This window comes from Heloderma suspectum, chromosome 3 (genome assembly GCF_057233095.1).
Source record: "Heloderma suspectum isolate Gila_16-S chromosome 3, 16-S_ref, whole genome shotgun sequence".
Taxonomy (NCBI): domain Eukaryota; kingdom Metazoa; phylum Chordata; class Lepidosauria; order Squamata; family Helodermatidae; genus Heloderma; species Heloderma suspectum.
The window spans coordinates 322,962,353-322,981,175 of NC_139460.1; the positions used below are offsets into that span (position 1 = coordinate 322,962,353).

The following is an 18,823-nucleotide window of genomic DNA, read 5'->3' on the forward strand; positions in this document are numbered from 1 at the left end:
TTGCAGCCCCAGCTCCCGCTCTGTAAAATGGAAAGAACAGGCAGGGCTCTGTGATTCAGTAGGAGCACTGAACGTGTGCGGAATGTAGTACAAGGCACAGAATCCTGCTTCTGAGGGTGCGTTCAGATGACGCTTTTATAGTGCCATCACCCTGCCTCATTCATGGACATTTGCAGGGGGTCCAAACATCATTATCATCTACTCGTGACCCTCCCATGTTTTCTTACCACTTTTTCCATCTAACGCAGAAAGCCCGTTCAGGAGAAAAAGATGGAACAGCTCCACAGTGCCAATATCTCAAAAATGGCCCAATATCGAAACTTTGGTAAGGTGCAGATGCCTTTAAATCTACATTTAATCAGTTTGATTTGTTCAGTTCAATATAATTCATTCAGGTTGATTAACCCAATTCAACTAGAACAGGGCAATTCAGCCATTTTCATTGCCCTGCTGCATCTCAACAAAAAACTTCACTAACTGAATTTAAGTGCGTGCCGTGCAGCACTTAAAGGCACAGGAGTGCTGCTGGGGGGGAAATGGCTGGCAATCCTTATTCAGTCTTTATTCAGTAAGAAAGGTGCTATGTTGTTAGGGTGGCCACTTACACATCGCCAAAAAAGAGGGAACGCATTAACCATGTGCATAAAATGTGTTATGTGCTAATTTATGGGTATAGTTGCAAATGTAGAAAGAGGTCCTATAATTGAAATAGATATACAATACCTCTCACCATAGTGGGGGCAATTGTGGCCAGGTGACCTGTGTACTTGCTGCTCCGTCTGCTGTCCCGGTGCTAACTTTTGATGGGTGACCTTAAGCCCCCAGCCCCCTGCTTTGCCTTCTGGTGGCTCTTCATCTTTAAACTGGGCTTTTATCATTTATCATCTAGTACTAGCTGGCAGCATATTCAGCTTCAGCATTTGTCGGAATCCATATACGGCCATCAGCAATGAGTGCATCAGCGCCTTCTGCACTGTTGGAGGAATTAATTGGCTCCTTACAGAAAGCTTAGCCACAATAGCTGTCTATACAAAGTCTTCTGTTGAGAGGGTCAGAGATGAATGGAATAAGGAATTAGGCTGCTCTGGGCAGTTTAATCAATAGAAAGCTGCCTTAGCTTCCATACGTACTATTTCTGTAGATTTAAAATTAAGATTGATTCAACAAATATTGATGTTTCGTGTATATTGGACACCACAGAGGATTGCTAAGAAGCTGGCTACCTCTGCCAGATGCTGGTGATGTAATGAGGATGCCCCACTGAGGCAAATGATGTGGGCATGTCCCGTAGTGGCTTCTTTTTGGTTGGAAGTCATGGCTCGTATAAATTCTGTTCTCGAAAAACCTATGATAATACTAGCGAATGTCCATTCGCTTTTAAATTGCATCCCTGTGATGTGGGGAATTAACAACTGGACAGCAAAAGTGCATATTGAGAGCCTTGCAAAGAGACTTATACTCCAAGCTACGAATGAAAAACCACCCACCACCTATCACTCAATGGACTGAACACTTTACTGCTCTTGCTATGCTTGAGCCGGACTCCTACAACCATCAGACTCTCATGTGGATGCTTATGTAGACATAAGGATTGTTCTATTAATGTATATATTTGAAATGGAAATGTTAATCCTGTGTTTTCTTTTCTTGTTTTCTTTTTCCTATAAGTAATGATTACTTTATATTGATTTGTTTCATGATATCAATTCCCCCCCCCCGGGGGGGGGTGCTGCTGTTTGTTGTTGTTACTATTGTGTTGCAAATAAAACAACTATTAAAAACATCTTTAAACTGGACTTGGACTGGACTGTCCTTCAAATGGAAGATGCCTTCAAGTAGAGAAGGGCTGTCTCTGACAGCCCTTCAAATAGAGGATTGTCCTCTGTAAGGTGGGACAAGGGGCCTCCCTATCTGTTCCCCGAATACCATCTCAGAGACCTGATCTGCAGCCCTGAAACAGAAGCAGCAGCCTCTGCTTCCTCCAAAATGCTTGTGGGTCCGGAGGCAGGAAGCTGGGCAGAAGCACAGAGCATGGCTGTTTTGGGGGGAGAGCGGGAGTCTCCACACCCCTCAAGTGGCTGTCAAGCTTAATCCCAATTAACAAGGCGAGTGTTTTGCCCCTGGAGAGCAGTGCTTGGCCCAGTGGCCCTGTCTGCACCCAACGCTGACCTTTCCCCTTGTGGGAAACAGCAGGAGACCGATGCCAGGGCACAGCGGCCCGGCCAGGCCTCTCTGGAGCCCCACGGTGCTGAGGCTGTCAAAGGGAATTGGGAAACAGCGATGCTCGTGAAGCAGCATTGGCACGGGAGTAGATTAGCATGGCCAGGATGCCAGGGGCTCTTATCCGACCTTCCTTCTGCTTCCAGGAAGGGATCTTTTCCATGACCGCGCCAGGAGTTGCGTTCTCACCTGCGATGGGCTGGTCTGCGACTGTGTTCAAATAGTCCATGTTGTTTTCTAGTCCTGCAGGAGGACAAAGGAGAGGTGATGAGCTAGGTCAGGGGTCACAGGGCCCCTTGGCTTGGGGGCGGCTCAAGAGACCTGAGTGGAAAACCCAAAGAGCGCCTCCCCGCCCGTGGTGGCAAGTCAAAAAAGAACAGTAATCATTTCAATAAGTGAGCACTGACTGGCCATTAATGGGATCCCAAATCTCCTTCCTAACGGCAGGGCTACAGGGCCAGCCCAAGACGTTCTGCTGCCTAAGGCAACGAATAAGACAGCGCCCCTTCCATGTCCAAAAGCTGGCTGGACTGGCAGCTGAATCATTCTTCAATACTGGAGATGGGACAGCATCCTCCGCCATAGCCGAAGGCAGCAAGGTAGCTTAGGATGCACAGGGCAGGCCGCTTGGCACAGAGCTCTCTCCTTCAACGCCATGCTGCCACCTCCCAGCATCTGCCACCTGAGTTGACCGCCTCACTCTGCCTAATGGGAGCGCAGGCCCTGCAAGGCCAGATGTGATGATCTGGCCCCAGAGTAGGTTCCAGAGGTCTCACAGATTGCATAGCCCAGTGTGCCCCGTAGAGACTGTTCTTCTGCAGTGGGTATGGGTGGTGTGATCCTGAGAAGCTGCCTTATACTGGGTCAAACTGTGTGTCCATCTAGCCCAGTCTTGTCGGCTTTTAACAGGCAGTGGGTCACTGGGGTCTTTCCCAGCACCTACGATCTGAGATCTTTTTAACAGAAGATGCCAGGGACTGAATTTGGGACTTTTTGCATGCAATCTTGGGCTGTACCACCAAGGTATGGTCCCTGCCTAACCATCCTAATCAGAGCAGACTCCGAAAAGAGTGTTATTTCCTATGCTCCACCGACCTCAGTCTGGCCTTGATCACACAAGGGTCCTTATTTGAGGGAGGACAGGGTGGAGAGAGAAATAGGATGGAGCAAGAGAACACAGCCCCTCCTGGGGCTCACACCAGTGCATCGTCACTCACGGCACTCCTGGAGGCGGAGCTGGCAGTGGGTGACCATGAGGCCAACGCAACCGTGGGGGCCTAGTTCCTGGCCCGAGCACAGGCGCCGGTAAGGAGCACATGCTTTGCTGAGAGCCCAGTTCCTGGCTGGCAGTTCTGGAGTTGCCTGGGCTTGCAACACAGCTTCACAGCTGGGCAGGGAGCCTGGTAGCAACTTGGAGGCTGTGGAGAGAGGAAGCAGGGAAGAGACTGTCAGGGATGAGTCCAAGCTCCTTGAGATGTCTGAGAGGTCCAATTCTGAATCAGAGTTAGAACAGCTAGATCAGAGCCCGGGGAGGGACCTTCCTTAGAGAGCCAAGACGCTGGGAGAGATTCCTCCGAAGGCCTTGACAAACAGATGGCCCAGGCTGAGTCCCTGCCCCCTCCCTCCACCATGAGAACTCAAGTTTCCGAGGAGGAGGAGGAGGAAGAGGGGCATGACTTGAGAGATGCTAGGATGTGTCGCAAAGCAAAGCAGGGAAAATTAGGGACAGGGCTCAGACAATCCGCCAGGATAGCCACTCTTGGAAGCCAATGTAAGAGGGAGCCATCCTAAGGGAGGGGCATCACTGCGAAGCAAGTTTGGCCATGAGGTTCATGCCCAAACTCTTGGCAACTTCACTACCCTCTGGTTCATCACCTCCGATTAGAGATTGCAGATTAGTTGTTTAGGGCCTGAGGCAGTCTGAGAGCTTCCTTGAATCTGCATTTGTAGAAAGGCTAGTCTCTAGCAAAATAAAGTCTAATAGCCTGAAGCTTTGTCTCCTTGTGGTGTTGATTGCGAAGGGGAAGGGCGATCCATTTCTGACAGTGACCCAGAAGCCACTCCCAGGCTGACTTCCAAGGTTCTTTGCAAATTAAAATCCCACCACCACTACCACCACATGAATCTTATATGCTGAACAACACGGCAACGGCACTTTTGATAATCAACTGGGAACAACTTTTCTCACTTCTCACAACTTTTCTTACACATCACCACAAAAAAGGGCACTAATCTTCATAACACTTGCATAACAGATGCAAATTTAGAAATAAAAACTCGTATTTAAGTAGAAATACGTCTCTCACTAAAATGGAGAAAACTGAGCAGGTGATGGGCAGCCTCAAGGCCGTTGCTCTCCCCTTCTGTGGTACTTTGCCTTTCACCCAGCCACCTGGTAGCTTCAATGCAGCTACCAGGTGCAAGGAAAATAGGGCAGTCCACCCCCACCCTCTAATGCCACAGATAACAGGGCTGCTGCTACTTCACAAGTATCATAAAAGAAATGATTGAAGTCAGAGCAGTTTGCAAATGTGCTTCGGGGTGAGGAAAGCTGCACACAATTCAAGGTGGAAGAGGCCTGTCCTTGGTCACACCTGATAAACCCGAGATGGGGGTTGGGAACTTACAGGCACACTCCCTGCTCTGATTGCCACAGTCCCCGAAGAGGCAGAGCACGCACTCCTCGCACTCTTGCAGCCACCGCGAATGCTCCTTCAGCGCTCCCTCCAGCGACAGCAGCGCACTTTTCATGGCGGCCTCCAGGACCAGCGTGCCCCGGCTGGACAGCGCTGCAGAGACAGAGGGAAAGACCTAACGGTTGGGTGGAGGAAGGGACTATTTGCAGGGAGAAAATAGTAGGTGGAGGGGATGTTTGACCCTTCCCCTGCCGACCAGTTCTCCCCTGCAACTGTCCACCAAAGCTGACTTTTTTCTTCCGAGACTGAAAGGAGGTCAACTGCAAGGGAAAATGATCTGGGGAGAAACGATCCACAGTTGCAGAGGAGAATCTGCGGGTGTGGAAAGGGTAAAGTACTGCTATTCCTGCCCACCACCCATCTCCTGCAAATGCGCCCAGACACTTCTGCATTCACAGTAGCTGGAAGGCACTTATTTAGGAAGCACAGCCCGTTGGGTACGATTGCCAGAAAGCATTGGAAGCGGCGCATTTAACGGCAGCTTGATAGGACAGGAATTAGCCGATGGCACTTGGCTCAGCCCGGAAAGAAATCTTTATCACCTGTTAACCGCTGCACATCAGGCTCCAGTTTGACAGCACTGCTCCAGAGGGCTACTTGAAAAGCTGAAACCCTTGTTCAGCCTTCCCCAACCCAGGCCTCCAGATGTGTCGGACTGCAACACGCTTAAGTGTCTTCTCACTGCCGTTGCTCCTCATCCTCTTTCTCATCTTTGCTACCACTTGCGTCCTTGACGGGCAGAGAGCCGAGGAGCAAGACGGCCGGGGCATCTGCTGCTCTTCCTTCTCACCAGCTCTGTTGTCCGGGCCAGAGTGAGAGGCAGGGGAACAAGCAGGCTGCAACGGTGAAGGAGAGGAGCAACTCCAGGGGGCATTTATCAGCGGGCCCCTGCTGGGATGTCTGTCCAGCCTCACCGACCCTTGACGCTGGCTCTGCCTATGCACTTTCTGCATAACTTCTGAAAGAGCCATGTGTATGCAAACTGTCCATGCACTGACTCTGTCTATTTGCAATCGGGACCCTGCTTTACCAGTCTATACACATGTAGGGTATTTCACAAGTTCAGGCTGAGAGTGTGCAAGGCATGGGGATGAGTCAGTAGGCGCACAATCCCACTGCTCCCTCTACGCAAGTTCAAGACCAAGGCACATAACAGTCCTCTGATATAATGATGTTGTAGATAAGTAATACCAAGTGCCAGTGAGGAGGACTTCAGGGGAAGAGAAACCAGCAGCCCTTCTCCTGTGTTTAGGTCCAACTCCATGTCCTGCTGAACGTTACCATGAAGAATCTAGTGCCTGAATTTGCTTCTTTTTTCCCCCTCCCAATCCCCTTTCCTTTTGGGTCATGATTGCAAGCCTGCAGGCGGGGACTGTCTTATTTCTGATTTTGTAAGCCACCTTGGGAGGCTTTTTGGCTGAAGGGTGTGATAAAAATGCAATCAATCAATCAATCAAATGCAATAAATCAATCAGAATCGTCAACACAATTCAAAGGCCAGAATTCTCCAGCAGAGCAAACTGGCCCCCACTCCTCATGGAGCGGCAGGCCTTAGGGAGCTCACAGTAAGGCCAGTCAGGGCTGGATGCAGGTGCTCGGTCTCCAGCCAATCTCCCCATTCGCCCTGCTTGTGTTCAGTTTTCTTTTATTTATTCTTTTTGCGTGTGTGCAAGTTGGCTTGATCTCTCTTACAGTCCAAGGATTTCCCAAAAGTGTTTGGCTCTTGGCATCCAGCTGGTGGTAGCAAATAATGCCAGCTGGTGTTACCATTTGCACTGAGGATCATGGAACATGTGTGTGGGGGGGTGTTTGCATACAATTGTGGCTGCATGAATCTGGTGACGAAGACCAGCGGGGGCTAAAGAAGATATGAAGCCATCGGATTTGAGTGCTCAAGCACACAGATCAGCCCTAATCATGGCAAACGGAGAGAACCGGGATCCGTTTTTCACAGCAAAAAGGGACACAAGGGGTGGGGGGATGCAGACGCCTCCCCATGCCCAATGCTTACCTCCCCACACCTTCTCTCTTCCCAAAGCTCTTTTCTTCCAGTCAAGCTGGTCTTAGAGCTTGGCTGAGGAACAGATTAGAGATGTAAGGCAAGGGTGTGGGTAGGGTTCACCCCTCCTCTGCAGTTCACTTTGGGCCTGTCCCCTCTTTTTACATGACTTGGGGCAGGCCCATGCATTAGATCTAACTCCATCGCATGTAGTTTGGCCCTGTTGGGTTTAGCTGTCATGTCCGTCTGCCCTTGCGCAAATGCAAAGGTCAAGAACACCCCTCATGCACTGAAGGTGGAGCAGGGCCGTGCCCAGAAGCCACACCCTCACTCAGCAGTCACATGCCCCTCTGGCCCTGCATTTAGCACACACGAGCAGGGGGCCGATGTGATCGGGATTTCCGGTTGCACGGAGGATCTCACTAGCATGCACATGCGTCGTGCGCTCCTGTCGCTTTTGGATGGAGACGAGATGTTGACTAGCATTCCAGCAAACCACCTTTGGAGTTTGCATAGCACTCTCATCGTCTCTCCTGTCCTGTCCTGCAGCAGCAGGATCATGCTCAGTAAAAGATTCCCTACTATTGCTTGGATGCTTTTCACATGTGACACAATCCTGCACCCACTTACCTGGGAGTAAGCTCCACTGAACTCATTGGGGCTCACCTCTGATATATATGTATAGAATTGCACTGTGAAGCACCTCTGAGCATCTCTGGCATGCTGTTGGCGTAACGAGCAAATGTTTTCAATGAATGTGGGTTAGAAGAGAAAGCTAATGGCCGTTCCTGCCAGTGAACGTTCAGGATAAGCCCAAAGGAAATACTTCTTCACACAACACAAAGGAACACAGGAAGCTGCCTTATACTCAGTCAGAGCATCGCTCCATCTCACCCAGTATTGTCGACACTGACTGGCAGCAGCTCTCCAGGGTTTCGGGCAGGATTCCTTCTTTGCTCTGCCTAGAGACCTTCTGCATGCAAAGCAGGTGCGCTGCTACTGAGCGACAGCCCTTAAAGACATCCAGCCCACATCATTAATTTATGGAATTCACTGCCACAAGGCGCAGTGATGGCTACCAGCTTAGATCGCTTTTAATAAAAGGGCTAGATGAATTCATGGGGGATGGTTCTGTCAAAGGCTCTGAGCCACAATCACTATAATGGAACCCCCACTTGCAAAGGACAGGTACCTCTGTGTGCCAGACGCTGGAGACAAGCAATACTTGGGGCCAGCTGTCATACCTGGCTTGTGATCTCCCAGGGGCACGTGGCTGCTTGCTGTGTCGGAAACAAAGCGAGACTAGATGGGCCTTCGTTTTCTGAGCCAGCAAGGCAGGTCTTATGTTCTTATCATTGGTGCAGAGAAGTGCAGTCACGCCCCCAAGGAGAGTCCAGAATCACAGGCAGCTGCATTGATCCGTATCGACAGACCTGTTCAAGGAGTTTTCATCTGCTAGGAGCAGGTCTTTTGTAAAGCTAGTGGATCTTACTTGCCTATTCAAGACCCAGACACCCCAAAATACTTTACATCACAACCGAGAACAATATAATGTTGCTGGGAAAATTCACTTCCACCAGCTACTGTGAGGGTTGCAGCTAAGCTCAGCGGGAACCGGGAAGCCTCAGGGAGCGGCAGATGGCATTGGCATCCTTGCTAATAAAAAAGTGCTGGCACTGCCTCCCTGCAAACCACAGCTCCACTATACTACCAACCCCTATATTTTTAATTTTGGAGAAGCTACCACCACCACTGGGGAAGAGGCGGGCCTACTGCTGCTGCTGGGCCTGCGGCTGGGCCTGCTGCTGCTGCTGCTGCTGCTGCTGGGCCTGCTGCTGCTGCTGCCGCCGCCACCACCACCACCACCACCACCACCACCACCAGGCCTTCCCTGTGGACTCCTGCCTGGCATTATTTTTAAGGGGATTTTTAATTGTTTTTTGTTGTTGTTTTGTTTTGTTTTTCTGGGGGATTTTGTTGTGTTTTTAGGGGTGGGTAGCCTGCCTGATAGGCGGGAGCGAGGGGGCATGTGTCCACCTGATGGAGGCAGTGGGGGGAGTGTTGGGGGCCAGAACATACCGAGGCTGGGCGGCAGGCGCTGGCGGAGCGCTAGGGGCAGGCCATGCCAGGTAAAGGGAACAAGGGAGAGATGTGTAATATCTGTCCCCTGCTCCGGGCCTGTCCAGAGCCAAAGGATGGTTGGGGGAGGCGTGACTCCATCTTCTGGCCTTCGTTTGCTGCTCTGCAATGCCAGGTCTGTTACCCAGAAAACCTCCCTCATCCATGACATGATCCTGGATGAGGGTGCAGACCTGGCATGTATTACGGAGACCTGGCTGGCCGAGGCTGCTGTTCCAACCCTTGCAGCCATGTGTCCAGCTGGATTTTCGTATGCACAGCAGCCGAGGGCTGGGGATCGGGGAGGGAGAGTGGCTGTTATCTACCGAGAGTCCTTGGTCTTCACCAGGCCCCCTCTCCAGGAGACCAAGGTTGCTGAGTGCATGTACTGGAGGTTGGGCCCGACGGGCAGTCTGGGGATTCTGCTCGTGTACCGTCCACCCCGCTGCACGACTGACTCCCTGGCCGAGGTGCTTGAGGTGGTCTCTGATGTGCATGTACAGTCCCCTAACTTATTGGTGTTGGGGGACTTCAACGTAAATTCGGAGGTCATCCTCACAGGAGCACCTCGGGACTTCATGGAGACCATGGCCTCCTGGGAGCTGCACCATATTCTAACTGGGACCACCCATGTAGCCGGTCATGCACTAGACCTTGTGTTTGTTTCTGGAGAAGCGGGGAGTGATCTGGAAGTTGGGGGTATATCCACCACCCCCTTGTCATGGTCAGATCACTATCTGGTGACGTTGGACTTCTCGGTTCCACAACCCCTCCGCAGGGGTGGAGGACCCATTAAAATGGTCCGCCCCAGGCGTCTTATGGATCCAAATGGATTCCTGAACGCGCTTGGGGATTCTCTGGGGCACGCCAGCGGCCACTCGGTCGAGACCCTGGTGGGTGGCTGGAATGCTGCAATCACTGGGGCATTAGATCAGGTGGCTCCGAAACGCCCTCTCCCCCTGAACAGGGCTCGGACTGCACCATGGTTCAATCCGCGGTTACGAGCTCTGAAACAGGAGGTGAGACGGCTAGAGCGCCGGTGGCGGAAGTCTCGCTCCAAAGACGATCAGACACGGGCTAGAGCTGCATCTTCAGCCTATCACGTGGCGGTGAAGGCAGCAAAAAAGGAATATTATGCTGCCTCTATCGCATCTGCAGAGTGCTGTCTAGGAGGCTGTTCCAAGTGGTCTGGAGCCTGGTCGGTCCTGTGGCTCCGGAACCACAGGAGCATTCTAAGGCCTCCTTAGAGGCCTTGGCAAGGCACTTTGCAGATAAAATTGATCAGATTAGGTGTGTTTAGGGATGGCGGAGAATTTCTCCCCGAATCTTCGGGGGGCCAAGCGCCAATGCATTCAGCCCCCCGAAATTGGCGGTGAAATTCTCCCCCCCGCCCCCCCCCCCGGGACAGGACTTACCTTTGGCGAATGTCCCATCCAGCGGCGGGTCCCGGTGGCGGTTTGTTGCGGGTGGGGGCGGCGGCCGGTCTCCCGACCGGCTGCTGCCACCGCCATTGCAAAAAAAAAAAACTAAAGTAAAAAAACACACACACACCCGTGCATAGGCTACGTAATGATTTAAGTAGCCTATCTCGGCTAGATTTCCAAAGTCAGCCATGATAGGCTACGTAAATCATCACGTAGCCTATCACGGGTGACTTGGGAAAAAAAAAAGCGCGTACGCAAATGGTGGCGGCCCATGGGCGCCGCCATTTGCGTTCCTTATTTTGGCACGTCTAGTCTACGAAAAGATTTACGTAGACTACGGCGAAAATAAGGGCAGCGCAAATAGCTATTTTAACATCCTTTACAAAGGGTGGCCACTTACAAGGGAGTGGCCACCAAACCACCATATAGGTTGGCCACCCACGCAACACCAAAAAAGAAGAAATGCATCACTCCCCCAAATGGACACCAATTTGCATAGTATTTGCATCTTGTATGTGTATGTGTAGGTACAAATGTAGAAATAATAATTTAAATAGAAATACAAGACATCTCACCATAGTGACCTGTGAGCCTGCCAGTCTGCACCTGGTCATCTTCTCCACTATGGTGAGATGTACTGTATTTCTCTTTAAATTACCATTATTATTTCTGATTTTGCACCTATACATATAAAAGTGCAGCTGCAAATGTCATGCAAATTCATGTCCTCTTTTGCCCTCTTTTTTGGCACTGTATAAATGCTCCCCCCTCCCCCTAATTCGGAAGGTTCCAGGTTCAGTCCCTGGAATATCAAGCTCAAGGTATCCCAGGTAGGAGGCTGTGCCGGAGGCCCCAGAGAGCTGCTACTAGTTACAGTCGGCAACATTGCGCTTGATGGACAAATAGTCTGACCTATGTCATAAATCTTTAACAACCAGCAAGAGCAGAAGAAGCTTATTCCCAAGGCCACAGCTATTCTAACCACTACTCCACACTGCCTTCCAAAGCACAGTGGGGAATAATAATAATTTGTTAAGTGTGTCAATAAAAACAAGAAGCAAAAGAAGACGACGTCCGCATCTAAACATCTAGGTCGTTTGGCTGCCTTGGCCCACTGCTCCCATCCTCTGGTCGCTGAATCACCCTATGCAAGAGGCTGCTGGATGTGCGCAGTGCGTCTGCCAGCAGGAAACTCAGCCAGGACTAGAATGCTGACTGCTGCTCTTACCTCGCAAGACGCTGGGTGGCATCGGGTACTGCTCCTTGCCCAGGGGGGCAGAGAGTCCCAGCTCCACAAGGCAGGAGAAGAGTAGCAACACCACGAGATTCATATCCCAGCCGAAGGGGAGACCGGTGGGGGTCGGAGAGCCCGTTCTTGGCTGCCTCTGGGCTGGAGCGTGGTGCTTCCCCCTTGCTGCCTTCCCCCTTGTTTCCACCGGCCACTGACAAGTGGAACAGTGCGGCGGCTGCCTTTGTATATATGCAGTGCCACAGGGATGGGGGTGGGGTGGGGTACAAAATTTCCCATGCTTGTGGCGGGTGGACACAAACAGCTGAATTCATTAAGGCCAACAGTAATGACAGGCAGGGTCCTGCAATTGGTATGGGAAGGGATTTGAGGTGATGGGGGGGCTAAGGGGGAGGTGCAGCAGAGGGGGGGTAGCCGTGGGGAGATCCAGTTTGGCTTCATTAGGGTATTGAATTGAGCCGGGCCCTGATTTGACCTGCTGCATCACGAAGGGAAGTCGGCTTGCTTCCCTCCGCTGAATGGGCCCATTGTTTCTGGGACCCCGAGAAGACGGCACCATCAAAAGGCCCCCTAATGATCAGAGGCGACCCGCCTCGCTTGATCGTTTTCATGCTTTTATCTTCGCCCATGAAATATTGTCAGTTCGGATCACTTTGGCCTCAAAGCGAGGGCGAGAGGCCAGCCGGCCGGAGGGGCCACGGTGGAGGGAGAGAGGAGGCCGAAAAAGACCTGGGCTCTTCCACGAGTTACAAGCAGACACTACGCTACGAGGCCTTTGGGGTGGGGTGGCACTGGGGGGCAAGACAAGGAGGGAGATATAAAAGAGACATGTCAGCAAATCCTTCAGGGGCTCCCCCGCCCGCTACAAAAACACTCCCAGCCCTGGGCTGTTGTTTGGCAAACAGGACCCATGCCCTGCCTTTGGCATAACAAATCATTACGCAAGCCCCAGTTTCGCCATTACGTGACTGGGGGCAAGTTCACAGGCAGGCGGCAGGGCCTGCGGGGGTGTGCGAACAGTGCCAGGCCAAAACTCTTGTGCATGTGTGTGTTTGAACTAAACGTGTTTGTGCATGGCATTTGTGACGTTCGGGAGAGCAGGCCGAAGATTCGTGTCATCTTTTTCCCGGGGGGGGGGGGGGCGTTTACTGAAAGAAACAGCACGGTTTACTCTTGAGCGCCGTTCCCTACCCCGCCAGCCACCAGTGCTCGAAATGGGGAGGGGAATTCCATCCCCGTTCTTTTCAGGCAGACCTAAAATAATCCCACTTCTTCTCAACGGGCATCACGGAGTCTGGCCTAATTGGAAACGAAGCCGAATCCTGCTTCAAGCGCGGATGCCCCCCTCAGAAAGCCACTGTTCTGTAACCTTGCCCTGGAGGATTCTGGGAAACTGGAGCAACTGAAGGCCTAACTGAACATTATGGGTAGGGACGTTTCACAGAGCCCCTGCCAGCCCCCAGATTCCCTGTGTGTCTGTGGTAACACCTCATAAAAGAAACGTGATGCGGGGCTCAGCGTCCGTGGTCTGATTTTATTGACTGGTGCTCGCAGGCTGAGCGGAAAGGCTGATGTCACATCGTCGGTCACATCACCGCGCGTTTCTTTTCGCAGACAGTGCCAGGGAGAAACATGAGGGAGACGCTGGTGAGGAGCAGTCATGTGTTTCCTCCTGGATTCACTGACATTGATGGGTTGCTTCTAAGTGACTCCGTTCCCAGTCGTTAAATTTGAGGCTCCAGCCCAGGGCGCACACTTCACTGGGCCAGCCTGAAATGCGCTTTTAAAAATTAAAGGTGCTGGGGGTTAAGTCCACCTGGAAACTCTGCCTGCCCCCAAGCCTTCAAGGATTATCGCTCGTAATCGCATGCATATTCCTCCCATTTAATCCTCACAACAATCCTGTGAGGTTGGTTAGGCTGACAGATAGTGACGGGCCTAGGGTTACCCAGTGAGTGAGCTTCATGGCTGAGGTGAGATTTGAACTCCAGGTCTTCCTTGTCCCAATCTAACACTCCCTCCTGCTGCCTGCTGTGCCCTCCGCTCCTGCTACCCTGCTGTTACCCCCCCCCAGCTCTCATTCTAAATCGGTCTTAAATGGAAGCATGAGGACTGGCAGACTGTGTTGACTCTGGTGAATGAAAAGGACAATTTCCACATGCTCAGAGGCATTCTCTCTCTGTGCCTTCTCCAACCAGTGTGCCCCAGAATATCAGGACATGTAGGGGAATCAGGCCTGCAACTACTTAGAAAACCAACGCTTGGCAAGCAGAACCTTCAGCAATGTGTTCTCTAACTAGCCTTTGAATTGGTTTCTCCCTAGGCAACTGCCTACCAAGTTGGGGGGCAGGAGAGAGACCCGCAGAACATCGCTCCTCTCCAGCTGGATGCCTCCACCTCGCAGACCTCAGTCACTCACTTGGAGCCAACTGAGTTGCTAGCTACAGGACCATCTTTTAGCAACGTGCAGCCAAGGTACTTCTCTGTTTAAGTGCTGTGACGCGCAACAAAGAATTATTATGTGCAGCCATTCTCAGTGTTTATCTAGCTTGCTCTCCCACGACTGCCCTGTCAGGGCCACAGCTGCTCCCATTTTACAGACTGGGCAGCTAATGCCAAGAGAGAGCGACTTGCACAAGGCCACCCTGGCAACCTGAGGCGGAACTTACGAACACAGATCTTGGGCCATCTCTTCCTGGGCTGGCATTCTCAAACGTAGTATTGGTGGGCCTGTTTGAGGCACAACAATATTATTTGAGAACTTGTAATTAAGAGCATCCAGCAGTTGCCTTTGTTTTTCTTTGGGCAACGTAACACATCATCCGAATATGCCAAGTGCCCCTTAAAGAGGCTGGCTGCATTTTCCTCCCTGGGCAGCTCTTGTTGATACTTAATGCCATTCAAACAGTGGGGGCTGATCTAGATGCTGGGGGAAAGCATGTGCTGTGCTTGTTCTGGGGCATCAGCACTTCAGAATATGCCAGCTCTTCAAATACAATATTCTGGAACCTTGGCAGGACCCGGGGGCGGAGCCTAGTGTGGGCCTAGGGGCGGGGCCAATGGGCAAAAGTTGCCTCTATTCATCCAAGGATGTACAATTTTTTAAAAAAGGCTAAGGAGGCAAAGAACAGCCCCTTGCTTTCCTGGCAACTAGCCTGGACTAGACACAAACACATATTTGGGAGGGTTGTTTTTTTCTGAATAGGTGGCAGTCCTCGTGGAGGTGCAATTAATGGGGGTGAGAGAAATGGACTTTTCAGTGGCTGCCCTTAAAGTCTTTCCCTTGGGAGGCTCAGTTGACATTTTGCCCCAGGACGATCTCTTACACTGTTTTGCTGATCTCTGTTTTCTCTGCTGCATCTCTGTGTTTTTATTATATTGTTTCCTGCCCTTTTGGAATTTTATTGTATTTTAACATTGGTTATAATTGTTGTCAGCCACCTGAGTGGTACATATATAAACAAACAAACAAACAACCCCTAAATGCAAGTAGAGGGCTGCATGAATGAAGTACCCATTACTCACCCATGTAAAGAAAACAAAAAACACCAACCCTCCCCGCACACAGAAAACCAGCAAGTCGGGGGAAGGCTAAGCCACATGTCCTACCAACATGCTAGTTTTCTATCTGATGGGGCATTTGTAATTGTTGTTATTTGGGGGGGGGGCACATTCAGTCAAGTAATTGCCCACCTTTGTTCTAAAGTGCTACAGTCCCCGATGTGATTCTTTTGAACATGTAGACCAGTCCCTATGTGGCAAAACAAAGAAAGGGATTAGCAAATTCAGGGAGGATAGCTTGACATGACACTGCTAAAGGGAGCCTTTCAGAGGCAGTATACCTCCAACTGTGAGGCAATGGTGAGTGGCGACAAGCAATGGGGCAGGACCACCACCCATATCCTACATGTGACCAGGGTGCTTCAGCCTGAGTGCTATTGGACCTGGTCTGCTGGTCTACGTGGGTTTTTGGTCAGGCGCAACAAACCATTTTTTATGTATTGTGCACAGCACTGGCCATAGACCTTTCTTCCCCTGAAGGCCTCTCCCCGTCACCTTCTGCTTTGGTTGGAGGCTCAAATAGTGGCCATATGCATGTTAGGGTGCAATCCTATGCATGTTTAGACAGAAAAAAAAGTCCTACATGGCTGGTTGAGGCATGCTGGGAGTTATAGGCCCTTTTTTTCGGTCTAAACATGGTTTAACAGTCATTCTTTTTTCCCATAGATACGTAGGAATTGTCATTCCCCTGGGAGGGGTGTGGATGGGGCTTTCTAACAGAATTCTCCACACCTCACCAAACTACAGTTTCCAGGATTCATTGGGGGAGACTAGGACAGTATAAAACTGATGTAAGTTTTATAGTATTTTATCAGTTAGTTTTATTTTCGTTCTACGTGTGTGTGCGTGCGTGCACGCGTGTGTGCATGTATGTATATGTGTGTGCCGTATCTATATATATAACATAAATTTTGTTAATTTTGATTGCACACAGTTCATTTTATTCATGAAAGTTCCATTTCCTTAGGTGGGGAAATGCAACTTTCAACAATGAAACGAACCATGCGCAATAAAAATTAACAAAATATCAGCACACTGTGGCATACTATTAAATAACCAGATACACCATTGGTTCTTCTTTAAAAATTAGGGCATTAAGACATCACGCTCAAAGATTAGTCTGTGCACTTTTAAGATAAAAATGACTCACAGCGTTCCTCTTTTCCTTTCCAGAAGTGGGGAGGGATGGAGGAGGGGGTAGTTGCTGTGGCCTGCTGTCCCTTTTCTGCACGCACTCCCCCCCCCGCCCCCCCCCCGCTGCAGACAATGCCATTGTATCACACAGTCCTTAATTGTCGCATGGAGTGTTCTTGACAATAGGCACTTCTCTGGCAGATCAAGGGACTGTAATTGCAGTGGTAAGGGGGCCAAAATGGCTGACACTAGCGTGGGGGCAAAGGGGAAGATGAAAGGGCTGCTTGGCCTTTGTGTCTCATGCGCACACACACTCCTCCTGCCTCTGGGCAACAGCCAGGGGGACCCACTGGCATTTCAAGGAGTGGGCTCCTAAAGTGTGTGTCTGCTGGCTACCTCAGTGCCATGCAGGCAAGAACATGGCTGTATCGCTCAGAGCTCTTCCCCAGGCCAGGCGGAATTAAGGTGGCCCCTTGCGCTTCACGAAAAGCAGGAAACAGTGCATCATCAGAAAAGCGGACAAAAGCAGGTACATATCTGCATGACATTTGCATATGCTATTCTCTCTATAGATGCAAATCTGGAAATGCTTGGTATCATTTAAAGAAAGATACAGTACATCTCACCACAATGGGGAAGACTGACCAGGTGACCAGTGTGCCTGCTTAGTCTGTAGTCCAGGTGCTCACTGTTGATGGGCAACTTCAACCCCCTCCCCCTGTTGACGGGTTCAATCCCCCACCCATTCTCCTCTTTTGATGGTTCTTGAACATTAATCCAGATGTGGACTGGACAGTCCTTCAAATCAAAGACACCTTCAAATAGAGGACTGTCCTCTGTAAAAGAGGACACATAGCCACCTTAGGCAGAAGGCCTTAGAAAAAGTCCTTCTTCATCTCAGGTGCTTGGAAGCTGGAAAAGGAATGTGCCACAAGGGTTGCTGGGAGTCGAAACATGAGGGTGAGGGCAAGGCATTTTGGTGCCTGAGGGTGGAAAACCCCATGACCCTACTCTTCCTCCCACTAATAATGTGGGGCACAATCTACCGGAAAGTTCTTCTGCATGAGAATCACTGCGACGAACCACTTGTTTCATTTGTCAGAACTGTCTGAACTGGCCACCCAAAGTTCTCTGCCTGAGATGGTTGCCCAGTTTTGCCTTACCTCACAGTAGGACAGCCTTTCCCAACCTGGTGCCCTCCAGATGTATTGGACTGCAACTCCCATCATGCAGTCCAACACATGTGGAGGGCACCAGGTTGAGAAAGACTGCAGTAGGGACATGGGTGATGAGCAGCAGAGCAGAAGTCTGGAAGGGAACCGGCCCAAGACTTACAGCCTTTCCCAGCCATCGTTTTTTTAGCACAACTGACAGCATAGCTTGCACCCATATGTTGTGCATCTTTGGGCGTCTTCACCCAAAGTTAAGAACACAAGAGCTTAAGAAGAGCCTTGCTGCATCACACCAGTGGCTTATCTAGTCCTACATCCTTTTTCCAACTATGGCCAGCCAGATGCCTCTGGGAAGCCCACAAGTAAGACATGAGGACAATAGCTCTCTCCTGCCGTTGTTCCCCAGCAACTGGTATTCGGACCGAAGTATGGTGCTGTTGAACATGGAGGTTTCCGTTCTCCATGAATTTGTCTGAGATTCCCTTTCAAAGCTGTGGCTGCGAATTCTGTAAGTGAACTATGAGCTGTGTGTTTTGTCATGGCATGGCTTCGCATCATGTGCAGTTTGACTCTAAGCCACACCAACATCCTTTCTACACCAGCTCTGTTGTAATATGACAGAGCATAAATGTCAAGGTATCAACTATTTATATGTTGAGTCTTGGGCTTTGTAACTGTTCCTGAATTCCTGTGGACATTGCCGAGGCTCTTTTTGGCCCATGTTTCAGAAAGTAACCCTTTGCTGCAGAAACTATACAAGGTTCTTCTTACTGCTTTCTGCATGGAACCCGCATGAGTAACATTCCATGTTGGGCATAATTCAGAAAGGAATCAAAAATAAAATTGCCAGTATCATATTGCCTTTATACAAATTTATTGTGCAACTGCATAATACAGTTGGAATACTGCATACAGTTCTGGTCACCACACCTAAAAAAGGGTATTGTAGAGTTGGAAAAGGTGCAGAGAAATGCAATCAAAATTATCAAGGTGCTGGAACAATTCCCCTATGAGGAAAGGTTACAACATCTGGAACAGTTTAGCGTAGAAAAAAGACTAGTATGTGGATAGGAGACATTTTTCTCCCTCTCTCACAATACTGGAATCTGGGGACATCCCATGAAGCTGAATAGCGGAAGAGTCAGGACAGGTAAAAGGAAGTCCTTCTTCACACAGCACATAGTTAAACTATGGAATTCACTACCACAAGATGTAGTGATTGTCATTAAAGCTATTCGGATGGCTTTAAA

General features: G+C 50.3%; 1 protein-coding gene across 1 annotated transcript in view; it reads right to left on the reverse strand.

Moving 5' to 3' along the window:
- PRSS56 (serine protease 56) overlaps positions 1-12,020 on the reverse strand; it is a 35,902-nt gene extending 23,882 nt beyond the window's left edge. The window contains 7 exon segments of the mRNA XM_084842101.1: positions 2,410-2,463; positions 3,438-3,638; positions 4,848-5,009; positions 11,686-11,792; positions 11,794-11,911; positions 11,914-11,992; positions 11,994-12,020. Of these exon segments, the coding sequence (XP_084698227.1) occupies positions 2,410-2,463; positions 3,438-3,638; positions 4,848-5,009; positions 11,686-11,792; positions 11,794-11,911; positions 11,914-11,992; positions 11,994-12,020 (748 nt within the window).
- Positions 12,021-18,823: the final 6,803 nt, after the last annotated feature.